The sequence below is a fragment of the Protomyctophum bolini genome (assembly GCF_963924005.1).
Source record: "Protomyctophum bolini genome assembly, chromosome: 12".
Taxonomy (NCBI): domain Eukaryota; kingdom Metazoa; phylum Chordata; class Actinopteri; order Myctophiformes; family Myctophidae; genus Protomyctophum; species Protomyctophum bolini.
In genome coordinates, this window is record NC_137873.1 from 24,582,873 (window position 1) to 24,597,828 (window position 14,956).

General features: G+C 44.3%; 3 protein-coding genes across 3 annotated transcripts; 2 read left to right on the forward strand and 1 right to left on the reverse strand.

Moving 5' to 3' along the window:
• The first annotated feature begins 833 nt into the window (after window positions 1–833).
• Window positions 834–5,559, forward strand: LOC308325759 (myocilin-like). Its single transcript, XM_080778438.1, has 4 exons — window positions 834–1,555; window positions 3,095–3,193; window positions 4,028–4,536; window positions 4,911–5,559. The coding sequence occupies exons 1-4, from the start codon at window positions 1,075–1,077 to the stop codon at window positions 5,193–5,195; spliced, it is 1,374 nt and encodes a 457-aa protein (XP_080634564.1). The 5' UTR covers window positions 834–1,074; the 3' UTR covers window positions 5,196–5,559.
• A 1,872-nt stretch (window positions 5,560–7,431) lies between these two features.
• On the reverse strand, window positions 7,432–10,642 carry LOC308325764 (polyisoprenoid diphosphate/phosphate phosphohydrolase PLPP6-like). The gene is made up of 2 exons (XM_080778445.1): window positions 10,129–10,642; window positions 7,432–8,299 (listed from the first exon to the last, which is right to left on the reverse strand). The coding sequence occupies exons 1-2, from the start codon at window positions 10,634–10,636 to the stop codon at window positions 7,890–7,892; spliced, it is 918 nt and encodes a 305-aa protein (XP_080634571.1). The 5' UTR covers window positions 10,637–10,642; the 3' UTR covers window positions 7,432–7,889.
• Window positions 10,643–11,129: 487 nt separating this feature from the next.
• Window positions 11,130–14,796, forward strand: LOC308325767 (peroxiredoxin-6-like). Its single transcript, XM_080778450.1, has 5 exons — window positions 11,130–11,259; window positions 12,449–12,605; window positions 13,336–13,485; window positions 13,912–14,058; window positions 14,190–14,796. The coding sequence occupies exons 1-5, from the start codon at window positions 11,168–11,170 to the stop codon at window positions 14,331–14,333; spliced, it is 690 nt and encodes a 229-aa protein (XP_080634576.1). The 5' UTR covers window positions 11,130–11,167; the 3' UTR covers window positions 14,334–14,796.
• Window positions 14,797–14,956: the final 160 nt, after the last annotated feature.

Below are 14,956 nucleotides of genomic sequence, written 5' to 3' on the forward strand. Positions count from 1 at the left end.
GGTCTCAGCATGTGAGGAGAACCCACGAGGACAATTATTAAAGCTGTCTTGCTGTGCTCTGCTGAATCATATTGTAGTCTCCTTTGGACTACACACATTAAAGTGCCCAGTCAAATAAGAAATCCCTTAAATCCCTGTTCAGTACATGAGTTGTCGCGTGGCAACAGCTCTTAAACCAACAAAGTATAGGTTTAAGAGCAAGAAAGGAAGATCGTACCACATCCCCATTCTCCGCCGGGCATGCAGGCGGGGCAGCCTGCCTTCCTACGCCAGACATCCTGCCCAGCTGGCATGCATGGCAGGTGGGGGGAGAGAGTGTCACGGTGCCTTCAGGTGCACAGGTGAGCCCTGTCCATCCCTGCTCTTTGGGCCAAATCGTACACAAACACTTGATAGCCAGGTCACACATTCATAGATATTGGGTCTCGTGGTTAATCACGGGTTGAAACTGGTATTTAGGTAGGAAGTAAAAAGGACAGCCACTCTCGTTTTTTTGGCAGCTGACAGACGGTGGACACATTAAGAGATGCTCTCCAGTCAAAACAAGCTGCAGACATTCCAACTGCCGAGACACAATAAATGAAAGGAAAAAACAAACATAAAACAGCATGTCGTTCCACTAATACCGTCTGTCTGATATTCACCCCTTTGCCTGTTCGGTGTAACTGTATCAACCCCTTCTCAAAACATTACACACCCTCATCAACAGCCCCCTGGCTCTCCCTTTTCCCAAACACAGGGGTGCAGCCATGCTCCTTGTCCCCTCCCACTCACTGACAGTTAACTATATAAATATCCTGCTCCTCAGCAGTACTGGAATTCTGACACTAACCTGCTGACCACAGATACTCTACAGATAAGTGACTGACTAAACAAAACAAAAACACAAAAAGGTAACCCAAAAGTATGTTTGTTAGTTTTCTTTGACTTTAGGTTTCAAGACAACTGCTTATTTTCAAAATCTTTTGAGGTTTGACAAGTGCAGACAGAATAAGAGGAAAAGTAGAGCGTTCTGTCTGTCAGAGAGTCCCAAGAAAACGTGCATTATCTACGACGTCAGCGTTGATCTCCAGGATGCGGCTCCAGGTTTCTCTGCTGTGTTTGTGCTGCCTGATGCTGGGCGGCCACAGCCAGGCTCAGGACAGAGCCTCCTTGCTCCGTTCCAACGACCACAGTGGACGATGCCAGTACACCTTCACTGTGGCCAGCCCAGAGGAGTCCAGCTGCCCTGGGGCGAGTAGCGCTGGATCAGAGATGCAGGGCGTCGTGTCGCGCATCACGCTGCTGGAGGCCACGGTCAGTCGGATGGTGGAAGACACGGGAGCCCCTGCACTCAAGGATGAAGAGGGTCTCCAGGAGGCGTACTCTCAAATCATGGGGGAGAAGAGTGAGCTCCAGAGGGATAAAGAGCAACTGAACCGGCAGGTCCAGGAGCTGCAGAAGAGGGTGGACCTGCTGAGCCGCGAGGCTGAGACCCTAAAGCTCAAACCCTGCCAACAAATCCCAGGCTCTTCCGGGAGAGCACAGCATGAACCCAACCAGACACCTGCCAGTGGTGAGAACATCAGTAACTAAAGGGCAGGTACACAGTCAAATACTCAGTGTTCATTTAACTCCAAGAGTGTGTGGAAATGGACCTGTCTCTGTTTTAACTGTGTGCAGTATACTGTAGTACAAACCCAATTAATTCATTTTAGCATAGACAAGCAATAATAGATAGATGTATGCATCTACTGTTTTATTCTTGATAGAGGGATAGGGATTCATATTTAATCATATTTCTATTCCATTTAGCTATAATTCTATCTGGCAGCACATGCTGTGTGGATATACAGTAGTGTATGTGATAAATGTTCAGTGACATTGTGGGGGGCTATGTACAGTCTCTGAGGGGGACGTGAGGTTAGGGGTCAGTTAGCTCTCCTCGGTTGAGCAAGGGGATTGGAATTTACAACTTGGGTACTTCTGTTACGGCTGTGCCACTCGTGGGTGTGAGCAGTCATTTACCACAGGGTTCTACAGAAACCCACTGTGCTGTCAGGCAATCAGGCCCTTTGATGAGGTTAGTTTCCCACTGACACACTGATTACATACACAGCGGCTATGTATCCATCCATGGGTCTACACTACAGCACTTATGATTCACTTTACAAAGGACTAGTTTACACTTGCTGCTGCATATATACTGTAAGTAATGACCTGCAGGATTTCAGTGTGTGTTGTGCGTGTGCGCTCAGTGTTTTTGATTACTAAGTGAATAATTCATATGTTATTGTTTTTGAGGGGCGCTAGCCCCTCCTCTATACAGGTTCAATGTTTGTGTTGTCTGAACAAACATAAAAAATGCCACTGACAGTGAACGGAGAACTAAACAAATTTCCAAAAGGGAAGAGAACAAAACAAATTTACGAAAGGACAAATAAAGTATCTATCTAATGTTTGTGCTGTCTGAACAAACGTTAAAAATGCCATTGACAATAAACGGAGAATTTACGTCTGAGCAAATTGGCATATATGTCGGTGGGGACCTTTGGCCAATAAGGGACCACCATTCTTGATGATGATGTACGATGATTAGAGCGCCGCTCACTTCACAGGTGTGACTTTTCATCTAATATTGTAAAGTGTCAACCTCTCCCTGTGTGTGTAAGACCCTGCCTATACCATCTAACATTGTAACTGTCAACTCCTCCCTGTGCCTGTAAGACCCCACCCTGCCTATACCATCTAACATTGTAAGTGTCAACCTCTCCCTGTGCCTGTAAGACCCTGCCTATACCATCTAACATTGTAACTGTCAACCCCTCCCTGTGCCTGTAAGACCCTGCCTATACCATCTAACATTGTAACTGTGAACCCCTCCCTGTGCCTGTAAGACCCTGCCTATACATCTAACATTGTAACTGTCAACCCCTCCCTGTGCCTGTAAGACCCTGCCTATACCATCTAACATTGTAACTGTGAACCCCTCCCTGTGCCTGTAAGACCCTGCCTATACATCTAACATTGTAACTGTCAACCCCTCCCTGTGCCTGTAAGACCCTGCCTATACCATCTAACATTGTAATTGTCAACCCCTCCCTGTGCCTGTAAGACCCTGCCTATACCAACGGTGCCTTTCAGGAGATGAAGGCAGAGGTGACAGAGGTCCCAGCTTCCCACCTCATTAACGAAGGAGCTCACAACTTCACAGGTAAAGCATGAGTTCAAACTATAACATACCGTAATACCATGATGTTGGACACTTTTAGCCCAAATTACTTCTTTGTGCCATGGCTTCTTTTGTTATGGTGAGAACCAAACCTTTACCCCTGGTAGTAGTAGCATAATCTAAGTCTAACCAACAGTCAGAAGTCTCCACAGAGCTAAACGTTTACGTTTCAAGCAGTATCCTGACCTTGCTCACATTTTTGGACACAATGAAAGATTGACAGCTGCAACTCTTGGACATCTCAGTCTTCAACAGATGCCAGTTTAATAAAGGCCTGTGTTTCCCTCTGTATCCAGGCTGTGGAGAGCTGGTATCAGTGGTATCAGTATCAGCTGGTATCAGTTTAATAAAGGCCTGTGTTTCCCTCTGTATCCAGGCTGTGGAGAGCTGGTATCAGTTTAATAAAGGCCTGTGTTTCCCTCTGTATCCAGGCTGTGGGGAGCTGGTATCAGTTTAATAAAGGCCTGTGTTTCCATCTGTATCCAGGCTGTGGAGAGCTGGCATCAGTTTAATAAAGGCCTGCGTTTCCCTCTGTATCCAGGCTGTGGAGAGCTGGTACCAGTTTAATAAAGGCCTGTGTTTCCCTCTGTATCCAGGCTGTGGAGAGCTGGTACCAGTTTAATAAAGGCCTGTGTTTCCCTCTGTATCCAGGCTGTGGAGAGCTGGTATCAGTTTAATAAAGGCCTGTGTTTCCCTCTGTATCCAGGCTGTGGAGAGCTGGTATCAGTTTAATAAAGGCCTGTGTTTCCCTCTGTATCCAGGCTGTGGAGAGCTGGTATCAGTTTAATAAAGGCCTGTGTTTCCCTCTGTATCCAGGCTGTGGAGAGCTGGTATCAGTGGGAGATCCCGTGGTGCACAGGAAGGCCGACAGCATCACGGGGAAGTACGGCGTGTGGCTCCAGGACCCGGAGCCCCAGGGCAACCTCTACACCAACCGAACCGTGTGGCGCATCGACACGGTGGGCAAGGACGTCCGGCAGCTCTTCGCCTACGAAGACATGGAGCAGTTCTCCCGCGGCTTCCCCATGAAGGTGCTGGTGCTGCCCGAGGCCGTGGAGAGCACCGGTGCCACGCTGTACCGCGGCTCCCTCTACTACCAGCGCAGGCGCAGCCGCACGCTGATCCGCTACGACCTGGCCTCCGAGGGCCTGGCGGCACGCCTGGACCTGCCCCACGCCGGCTTCCAGGGCCAGCACCCGTACTCCTGGGGCGGCTACACCGACATCGACCTGGCGGTGGACGAGCAGGGCCTGTGGGCCATCTACAGCACTGCCATGGCCAAGGGCGCCATCGTCATCTCCCACCTGGACCCCGATAGCCTGCAGGTGCGTGACCAGTGGTGGAAAGTAACTAGTATTTCACATTTTCAATACTATTACTACTTCTTTCTACTCCACTACATTTCAGAGGCCTCTGAAATGCCTCCACTTCAAGTATTTGAAAACTTTTGTTACTAGTTACTTTGTAGATTTTGATTATTATTACAAATCATACATTAACCACTTCAGCCCTATACATTTGGACCATTTGAGTATAGCTGATCTGCTATTTTCAAAAGATTTCTAGACATTGGAAATTTTGAAATAGGACATTCTGCATGAGTACTTTCACATTTTGAATTCTGGACTTTTTTTGTCCAATTCTTTTGTACTTTTACTTAAAAGTAAAACATTTGAGTGCTTTTTCTCCACCACTGCAGGTGAGGAACACCTGGGAGACCAACATCCGCAAGAACACGGTGGGCAACGCGTTCATGGCGTGCGGTCGCCTGTACACGGTGGCCAGCTACACCTCCCCCAACACCACCATCAACCACATGTTCGACACGGCCACCAGCGAGAGCCGCTTCCTCCACGTGCCCTTCAAGAACAAGTACCGCTACAACAGCATGGTGGACTACAACCACGCCCGCCGGAAGCTGTACGCCTGGGACAACTTCCACATGATCACCTACGACGTGAGACTGGGCCGAGTCAGCAGCTAAACAGGAGGACGAGAGAGAGAGAGACAGACAGACAGACTGACTGACTGACAGACAGACAGATTGTTCTGAGAGCAGGGGTGGATGAGACAGTCAAATCAATCTCTATATAAAATCATGGTGAAGCCTCTATATTTATGTTATTGGCTCACTAGGATATAAAGACTTTTTCTTTTTTACTTTTGTCTGTAAATAGGATGTATTTTGTCAATAAATAAATGTTCCCTTCTCGCAGAACAGATTTAGCAATGGCAGAACCCTCTATGACCCTCTATGATCTCAGTAAATAAAATCTATGCTTTGTTAATCCTTTTGTAATTTAACATGGTGCAATAATTTCTGTTTCCAAATAAATGTGTAAATACAATTGTTGTGTCTTGTTTTGTTTTCCAGACTGTACCACAACTTCATTAAAGTATATGACAATCTATATTCCATGCTATGGATAATGTCTCTGAAACATTTAGTAAACAGGCAAGACAGGATAGGCTGGTAGGCTACAATAGTGTGAAAGTATACCTAATCATTGTGCTGTTATGAGGCGCCATCTATGGACCACTGGCTGCATCTACAGTCTGTACAGTAGCTACAGTGGTTCAATAACGGTTTGAGTTGTGAGAATTTATATTACAATTATATTATTATAGCAATTTAATAATAGTTAATTAAGTATCTGAGACATGTAACATGATGGGTTAAACCAGGGGAGTGGGGCAGTCTGCAGACATGTAACATGATGGGTTAAACCAGGGGAATGGGGCAGACTAGACATTTGAGAATGATCAACACAATGCATAAACAGTAAACACTATAAAAATAAATGGTGGAAAGTAACTAAAGTACATTTACTCAAGTACTATAACTGTACAGTACAATTTTGAGGTACTTTTAGGCTACTTTACTTGAGTATGTAAAATGTTCAATGCTTTATACTTCCACTCCATTGCGTCTCTGAGGCAAATATACTTTTTTACTCCACTACAATAATTTGAAAACTTTTAGATTATTATTACAAGTATACATTAAACACTTAAGTGCTATTTGAAGATCTACAAGTTCACAAAGCGTTGCATCGCCATTCGCCATGCATTGTGAGCTTGTTGGTCTGCTATTTAGAAACAATTCGACTATTTACTTTGGCACGTTAAAGAAGATTTTGATGTCAATACTTTTGTATTTTTATTCAAGTAACATTTTGAATTAAGGTTTTTCTAGTATTTCTATATTGTGGTATTGCTACTTTTACCTAAGTAAAAGAAAATCTGAATCATCGCTTGGTCCACCACTGGTAAGAAGAGATGGGGATGAGTTATAATGAAAGTCAGGAGACTCTGCAGCAGCTGATGGAAACTTTGGTTAAGTGTTGGCTTGATTTGTCAGCCGCCCACTCACTCACACACATTTATACACTTTGAGCCGCGCCAGCCAATTACAGCACAACAGCAACAACACATCAACATCAGCCTAGCCCTAGTTTCATCGCCCTTTAAAGGCCGGCGTGAGGCCCCATACCCGTTGTTTCCAAAACCTTTTAATTTCAAAGAGTCAGATAACGCTGAGGTCTGTCAAGAGTCACAGACCTGTAAGTGTCCATTTGGTACGCTCCCTCAAGGAAACCTAGGGTCCTTGGACCGCACTTTGAGAAGAACTGCCCTCAATCGATTTTGTCGTTTGTTTTTGTTTATAGTACACCATGATGTTATCATAGACAATTCTGTTGACTGCTGTCGGTGGTTGCACATTGGCACACCTAAATAAAATGTAAATTGTATTAGCTTAGCTGACGCAACTTCATTTTGTACATCATGATGTACTAAGGTCAGCCTGCCGTGTGGTTTACCCTTCTATATTTATAACCTGTAGGAAAACAAAGATGTGCAAATGCCTCCCTCACCAGGAACCGCACGACACAACACTTACGGTACACACATACTTAGCCACAATCTCACCATTATGCTCTCTCTATCTTTCTCCGATTTCAGTGAGCCTGTCATTTTATCAAACAGGATTGATCAGCTGGACAGTTTTTTCAACAATCACGTAGTTGACAGGTGTTTTGTTGTTGTTTTATATAATCAATATTTCTTTTTGGAACAAAACTCCAAATGTATACTGTATGTTTGATAAAGAACTCACTTTTAATTGACAGAGTGAAATGGGTGAAATGTAGCTTTTGAAAGTACTACATTAAACAGTTCATGCAACAAAAACGTGGTATAAAACTCGTCATCATCTCATTTAAGAGCAATATCGCAATTGCACACACATTAAGTACTTGCTCCACTGCACCTGCATGCACCATGCATAAACACACGCGCGCGCACACACACACACACACACACACACACACACACACACACACACTACGCTACAGCCTTCCCTCAATGTCAGCGATTCCCAACCTGTGGGCCGCCCATGAGGATATCGCACGTGGGCACCGAAATAATTGGCAAAACACCAAGATTTGAATGATAATATAACATGAATATTAAAAAACATTATGTTAAAAAAGTTTTTTTTCTTGTAAAACCTTGAAGCCGGAACACAATCGATTTGATTGATCAATAAAATAAACATGCCCTGATGTTTATTTTGCACGTGGGCCGTGAACGCTTTGGATATTTCCAAGTGGGCCCTGCTCCAGAAAAGGTTGGGAACCACTGCATTGTGTTATTTTCATGTAATATATTGCCATCCTCAGGGCTTCCTACTTCTCCCTGCACTAGTATACAAAGTCTCTCCCAGCAGCATGAGCAGGACGTCCTGCATGTGCTTCCATGTGACCCACAGCCTCTCCACCAGGCTGTACTGGCAGTAACCCATTGCCAGGCCAAAGCCCACGTCCGTCACATAGTGTCTGGCCAGCATCAGACGGGACAGGCTCACCAGGGCGGCCCATCCCAGCACCAGCGCACGCATGGACGACGTGTCCACCAGCCGAGCCAGGAGGAACCGGGCGCACATGACGGCCCGCGTGGCGTGGCCCGACGGGAACGAGTAGCGCTCCAGAAAGTAGGTGGCCAGGAGGTCTGAGCGGTTCTGCGATGGCATCCGCCGTCGAACCAGGGTCTTCACTATCCTGACCAGCAACACGTCCAGCAGCAGAGCTGTGAGGGAAAGGGAGAGCACACAAACAAATGATTGACCCTTGCATTGCACTTCGAAGGGCCGCTTCACCACTTCCACTAATGCTCATTATAAAATGGCACCATTGATGTCTATTCGCTCTGTGTCTCAGATTAGGGCTGTGGACAGTTCCCAAACTTGCCTATCAGTGACATCATCAGTTGGAAAGTTTGGTAATTTCAAACTAGTTTTCAAACTTTGTTTTGGTTTTTATGCCAAAACGATGGATTCTATTTCAGCAACGTTCCAGGAAGAGAAAGGCTTCCATTAGCTTGGAATCCCCGTTGATTATGTCATTGTTTGGTATGATTCTGAACTGTCAATTGCCTACCAATGAGATGCAGAAGAGTGAATAGACAGAAATGGTACTATCTCAGAATGAGCATTAGTAAGGACCAGTTATACAAAGATAATGTTAAAAATTAGAGATCCTTTAATATCAGAGCAAATAATTGCAAACTTTGTTTCTTTTTTAAGCAAGAACTTAAGTAAAGGGCATTTCAGAAATGTTTTCAGGACTTCTCTAGTCTCTAGTGCTCAGTGCTGATTTAACTCAGACAATGTAGTACAAATAGAACTATATTATATAAGTATACAGTACATAATTCCATAGACTCAGAGTTGAATGAACACTCAGGACTGTACTGTGCACAATAGGCCGGTACTTTCCAGAATAGAAAGCCATCATCCTACACATTCCATTTCTGAAATAGCTCTTGCACATTACAATAGGAAAATCTCTCAGAGATCTCAATCAACAAAAGTAATCCTTGGCACAAAAACATCACTGGAGAAGTGGAGATACATGCATTCTGAAAGTCCCAAACGAACGAATCACTCAGTGCCTCTTTGTGTCCTGTGAGTGTCCAGGGGTGACCGTGACACACAAACGGGAGGAAAGTTTCCATGGCTGTGTCTGGGCAGTGCTCTGAGGCCAGGTGCTGAGTGTGCATGCATGGCAGCTGCTGGGGACTAGACACTGGCTGACTGGAAACCGTGTGGAGATCGAAATGGGCAAAAGGCATATTTTAACTAGTTTTATCTGTATATTTCTGTGCATTCGTGCTGCTTAGCTTCTTCTCTTATGTTCAAATGCTTAGGACATACATCTCTTTTGTAGGCTACATGGTTGTATTTGTGATGACATGTAGTTGTGTTACATTTTGATATGCTATGCTGATGAATTGATAGGACCAAGGCCCCACAATTTTGTCGTGTTATCCTTTTAGCTAAGCTTTAATGTCTTACTGTACCACATTTCTGACTAGTAAAGTATTAAAAGTAAAAAAAGTTTACAAAACGTTTTATGTTGGCATGAAGTAAAGGCCTTGATATCAGGTCAAAGGATTTGCAAAGATTTGAAATGCCGCACTCTGCGTAATTACGCAGTATAGTATTTATTCCTAATCCTATAATGTGCAAAACCCAGTTTGCAAAATCAAAATCTACAATGGAGTCACGTCTCAAATATTTCAATAAGTGATTCATTTAAGTCCTATAAAGCACTTATAGGCTGCTATAAGTGGGGTCTGAGGACCCCCAGGGCCAGGGGTCCGAGGAGGTTGAGGTTCTAGGGGTCCCCAACATCGGCTATTTGATAAAAGCAGATCTACAAGCTCACAATGTTCTATTGTGAGCAAAACTTGCAAAAATATGAAATTTCTGTAATGTTAATAGGGTCCCTGGCAGGCTGGCACAAAATATTTGGGTGTCCGCAGCCAAATACTATAGGCTACATCAAATTGGGCTATTGGGGGTCCTCGACAGGAAAGAGTTTGAGAAGCACAATTTATTATTACAGATATCTCACCCAGGGCCAGGTTCAGCATGACCTCCTGCTCCAGGACAGTGTCGACACGGAGCAGACTGTACACGGTGCCGAGGAGCCAGGGCACCACATGCCCAGACAGCTCCACCAGGCGGACCAGGGGCCGTATGCTGCCCCAAGGAGACTCCTCGTACGCACACACCCCGAGTCTCTTGGACAGCCACATGTCTATGGCGAGCAGGAATCTGAGAGTTATGATGAAGATGGACCGGTTCAACTTCAAGCTGAACGAAACATCCTCCGCTTGAGCTCCAGGGGCGAAGTAAGAGCAAGCAGAGCTCCGCCGACGCACCGGGCACTCGGAGCCCGACCGCTGACGCACTGCCAACGACTCAGATCTACCGTTGGCACCGGAGACAGTGGCTCCACACGTACCTGGTCCTGCACGACAGCTGTTGTTCCTTCGATCCCTCGGGGAAGACATGTTCTCTTGAAAAGAGTTCAAAGTACCCCAATAATCGCCCTTCATTTTACTCGAAGCCATCACCATCAGTAACATTCCTTTGATAAACCAACATCTCCAACCTTCACCGCCTGGGCACAATTTCACAATGGTTGAAATGACCAATTTAATTTGGGACTGCGAGTGCTCTGGTCACGTGGGGCCAATGAGCTAGATTAGAACACTTGCTGCTGCTGATGATGATGGTGTGGTGGTGATAATAAAATTATGTTGATTGCTTGATTGACATAAACCAGTAGCTATACTAGGTATTTCAATTGGCTCCGATTAAATTGACACATTGATTGATTGAAAATACATGCCACTTAGTCCACTAGAGGGTTTCACTATATATGGCATAAAGTTATTTTTGACAAGCGACAGTGCAGCAGGGAGTAGGTAGACTGGAAACTGGAAATGCATTAATGCAATACAATTCAACCCACAGGTTCCGCAACTTCCGCTTGGTTTTCTCCCCGTGACGTGACCTGGCTGTATGTGTCATCATGTTAATCTAAACCTGATCGGCGGGCAGGGACAGTGGTACAGTACTGCTGCTGCCTGCTGGGTCGTTTAACGATGCCCGGACTGCTGCTTGGAGATGTCTTTCCAAATTTCGAGGCAGAAACCACCTTTGGAAAAGTGAAATTTCATGACTTTCTAGGCGACTCGTAAGTACAGCAGCACAAATAGCTTATCCATATTAAAGCCATCTCATCAAGACCTCATTTGAGTGTTGTATGTGTGGTAAGTTCAAGTTGTGAATGTAGTTCCTGTTTAATAGTCGTTTCCTCTCTTCTGCTTTTTATAGCATGAAGCCTACTGTAGGCTATACACACCCTTGTTGTGTCTACTATATGGATTTGAATAGCATATTATGTGCTGGCTAGAAATAGCCCACCACAATATAGGGCTAGATAGATTGTGTTGTGGGCTCTTACAATTTAATTCCTGCATTCAACATTTGACTAAGTAGGCCTAGGCCTAAAAGTAGGCCTATATCACAATATTAGTGTAAAAATATATAGCTAAGCACAAAAAGTACAGCAAAAGCATAGTAGTCATACTCATTATGCAAGATGACAAATTTAAGAATAACTGTTTATTGTATTATTACTGATACATTAAAGTGTATAGCTAACATTGCAGTAGATAGTGGAGTAGAATTATATTGGCAGAAACTTTAATTTCTCAAGTAAAGCACCTTAACACTTTAACATTATATTTAACTATAGGCCTTATAGCTATGAGAAGATGTTACTTTCCACTGTGGCTTTGAAACCTACTCTAGCTTCATTGTGGGAAATGCATAGGCCACACGCACGCACACTGTATTGCCATGCTTATCTGGTTTATCTTATGATGGTGTGATGTAAGAAACATCAGGAAGTTGAATGAACCTTAACTCATCCCCATCATCACTATCGACACATTTCAGTGACCCACATGTGGCATCCTGTCAGCTTACGGTACACTGAATTAACTCGTCATCAGATCAAATAACCAGTGGTTCTCCAAGGTTCAATCAGGTTTAACCTGCACTTTAACTACAGTATAGCCTACGGTATATACTGTACATTGGCAATTTGAAAATAGACAATCTACAAGCTCTCACAAAGTGTCGTGATGCCAGTGACATTTTTTGAAAACATTTTAACAACCCACTACCCACATCTCATGGGGATCCCTTGCTGGCACAAAATATTTTCAGATGGGGGTCCACTGCCAAATACATAGTAGTATAGCCTATAATTTGGGGGTTCCCGACGTGAATAGGTTTGAGGTGAGGAGTCGGACCACTGTCATAATTATACCTTATTTCACTTGAGCACCTGCCATTGTCTCTCCTTCACTCTCTAGATGGGGGATCCTGTTCTCTCATCCCAGGGACTACACCCCCGTGTGCACCACAGAGTTGGGCCGAGCGTCTAGGCTTAGCGACGAGTTCCGTAAGCGTGAAGTCAAGATGATTGCCCTGTCTATTGACACCATGGAGGACCATCACGGCTGGACCAAGGTGTTTTCTTTACCCATTTAGACCTGAGGCCCATTCTAAAGAGCCCTTCTAAATCCTGACCTAGGTTTTCTGAAAAATCTATATATTTATTCAAAAGATTACAATTACTATATACTGTACGTAACAACCCAAAAATGGGTTCCCGTCTTGAAAGGTAAAAACCCCAAAAGGGCTTCTCGTCCTTAATAATAAACGTGTTTTTAAAAATGATCACCCTTTGTCAGCCTTCTGATTGGTCCCTGACTGACTAACCAGCAGCCTCTTTCTGCCTTGTTCCGCCCTGGTTCCACCTGGTTTATGTTGAATTTGCTAAAAACAAACATGATATGCCCAGTCATCATGCTGCACCTGTGATGTTTCTTTTTACCGACACCAAGTTTAAAATAAGAATTGAATGCACAGAATATCAATAAGAAGCAACTGAAAATTAAAGTTATTTCAATGGTAGTGGATGGAGAGAAACGGCAACCAATGGGTGTGAAGAGAGGCAGAACCACGGGCGGGACTTGACAAAGGGTGAATTGTTATTTATTCCTCAATTTTATTTTGTTGGTATAGAATTGGTACTCTGTAAACAGACATTTCTTTACCATAATATCTGTCGTTTTTAGGAAGCTTTATTTTATTTTAATTTTTTTTAGACAAGAGATTGTAGAGACAGCATATCAAATTAAACTGGAGGTCATTGCAACTATGTGTCATAATGGCCACATTTCTGTGTGCTAATCAGGACATCCTGGCGTACAGTGGTGTGAAGGACGGGAGCTGTTCCCTGCCCTTCCCCATCATAGCAGACAGTAAACGGGAGTTGGCAGTGGCCCTGGGCATGCTGGACCCAGATGAGAGGGACAAGGATGGCATGCCCCTCACAGCCCGCTGTGTGAGTGTCCTCAAGCGCGCACATGCACACACACACACACACACACACACACACACACACACACACACACACACACACACACACACACACACACACACCACAGAACGTGCCAAAGCGTGCAAGTTGCCATGTCGAACGTTGCAAAGTTCGGTAGTGCCAACTCAGCCTCGTCCGAGTTGTAACCCAATAGCACAGAATCGTAAATTATGTCAAACCCGATCTCACATAAACACGGTGAAATAACACGGAGTGGAAATTCTGTACATACAATACTAGTGAAAGTCACGCCTCCGTCGCGGTCAAAACAATAGTAGTGTAATATGTACGGATTGTGGGGTTTTCTATAGGCATGGATGTACGGTATTGCTATACCGCTATTGCTATTTCACCATGTTTGGGTGAGATGGAGCTCGTTTTTGATTGCAGGTGTTCATCATTGGCCCTGACAAGAGGTTGAAGCTGTCCCTGCTCTACCCTGCCACCACAGGACGCAACTTTGACGAGATCCTGCGGGTGGTGGACTCTCTGCAACTCACAGCCCACAGGCGAGTGTCCACCCCGGTCGACTGGCAGGTGAGGAGGCCGACCACTCAATCACAGTTATTCTCTTATCCTTATTGCCACCAGCTATATTTTCACATGCAAGGAACCATTCAACTAATTTGAGAACCATCACTGCCCTGTCTATCTCGTTGACCCTGCAGGCTGGAGACAGTGTGATGGTGCCTCCCAACATGCCAGAGGAGGAAGCTGCCACTCTGTTCCCAGCTGGCGTCTACCACAAAGACCTGCCCTCAGGGAGGAAGTACATGCGCTACACACCACAGCCCTCCTACCACCATCACTAACCCTACACTACACACCACAGCCCTCCTACCACCATCACTAAGACTACAAACTGTAACACTTGGGCAGTGCAAAGTCCTACACCCATTAAATAAAACAAATACAAATTAAATAAATATTGAAATTCAAATATTTAAAGAATGTTCATATTTCCATCGAAATGTACCGAAGCAAGCCAGCGACGAAGAGGATGAGGTCATGTGGAACTAAACTGCTGGCATCAAACTGATTGTATTGACTCAGGGATGTGTAATAAAGTAGTTCACCCAAAGAATTACTATATATTTTCTATCAATTACTCACCTCATGAAACCTTGAATTCATGTTTTTGTCAGCAGAGTTAAGACAGGCTTGGGTTGAGAAATTGATATAAAAGAAGTACATTTTTTCCTTTTTCTTTTTTTGGGTGAACTATTCCTTTAATGCCATGCCTGAGCATTCTCACTTTCTCAGACAAAACATATTATTAAGACATATACCTATTATTAACCTCTCCATCAGACAAAGCGCCATTCTATTTTTCTACTTCAGAAAACAGTCAACAGAGTATGTATCAGTTGATACATTTCAAATATTCATATATATATATATATATATATAAGGATTTTAAGTTCTTTAAAAATAT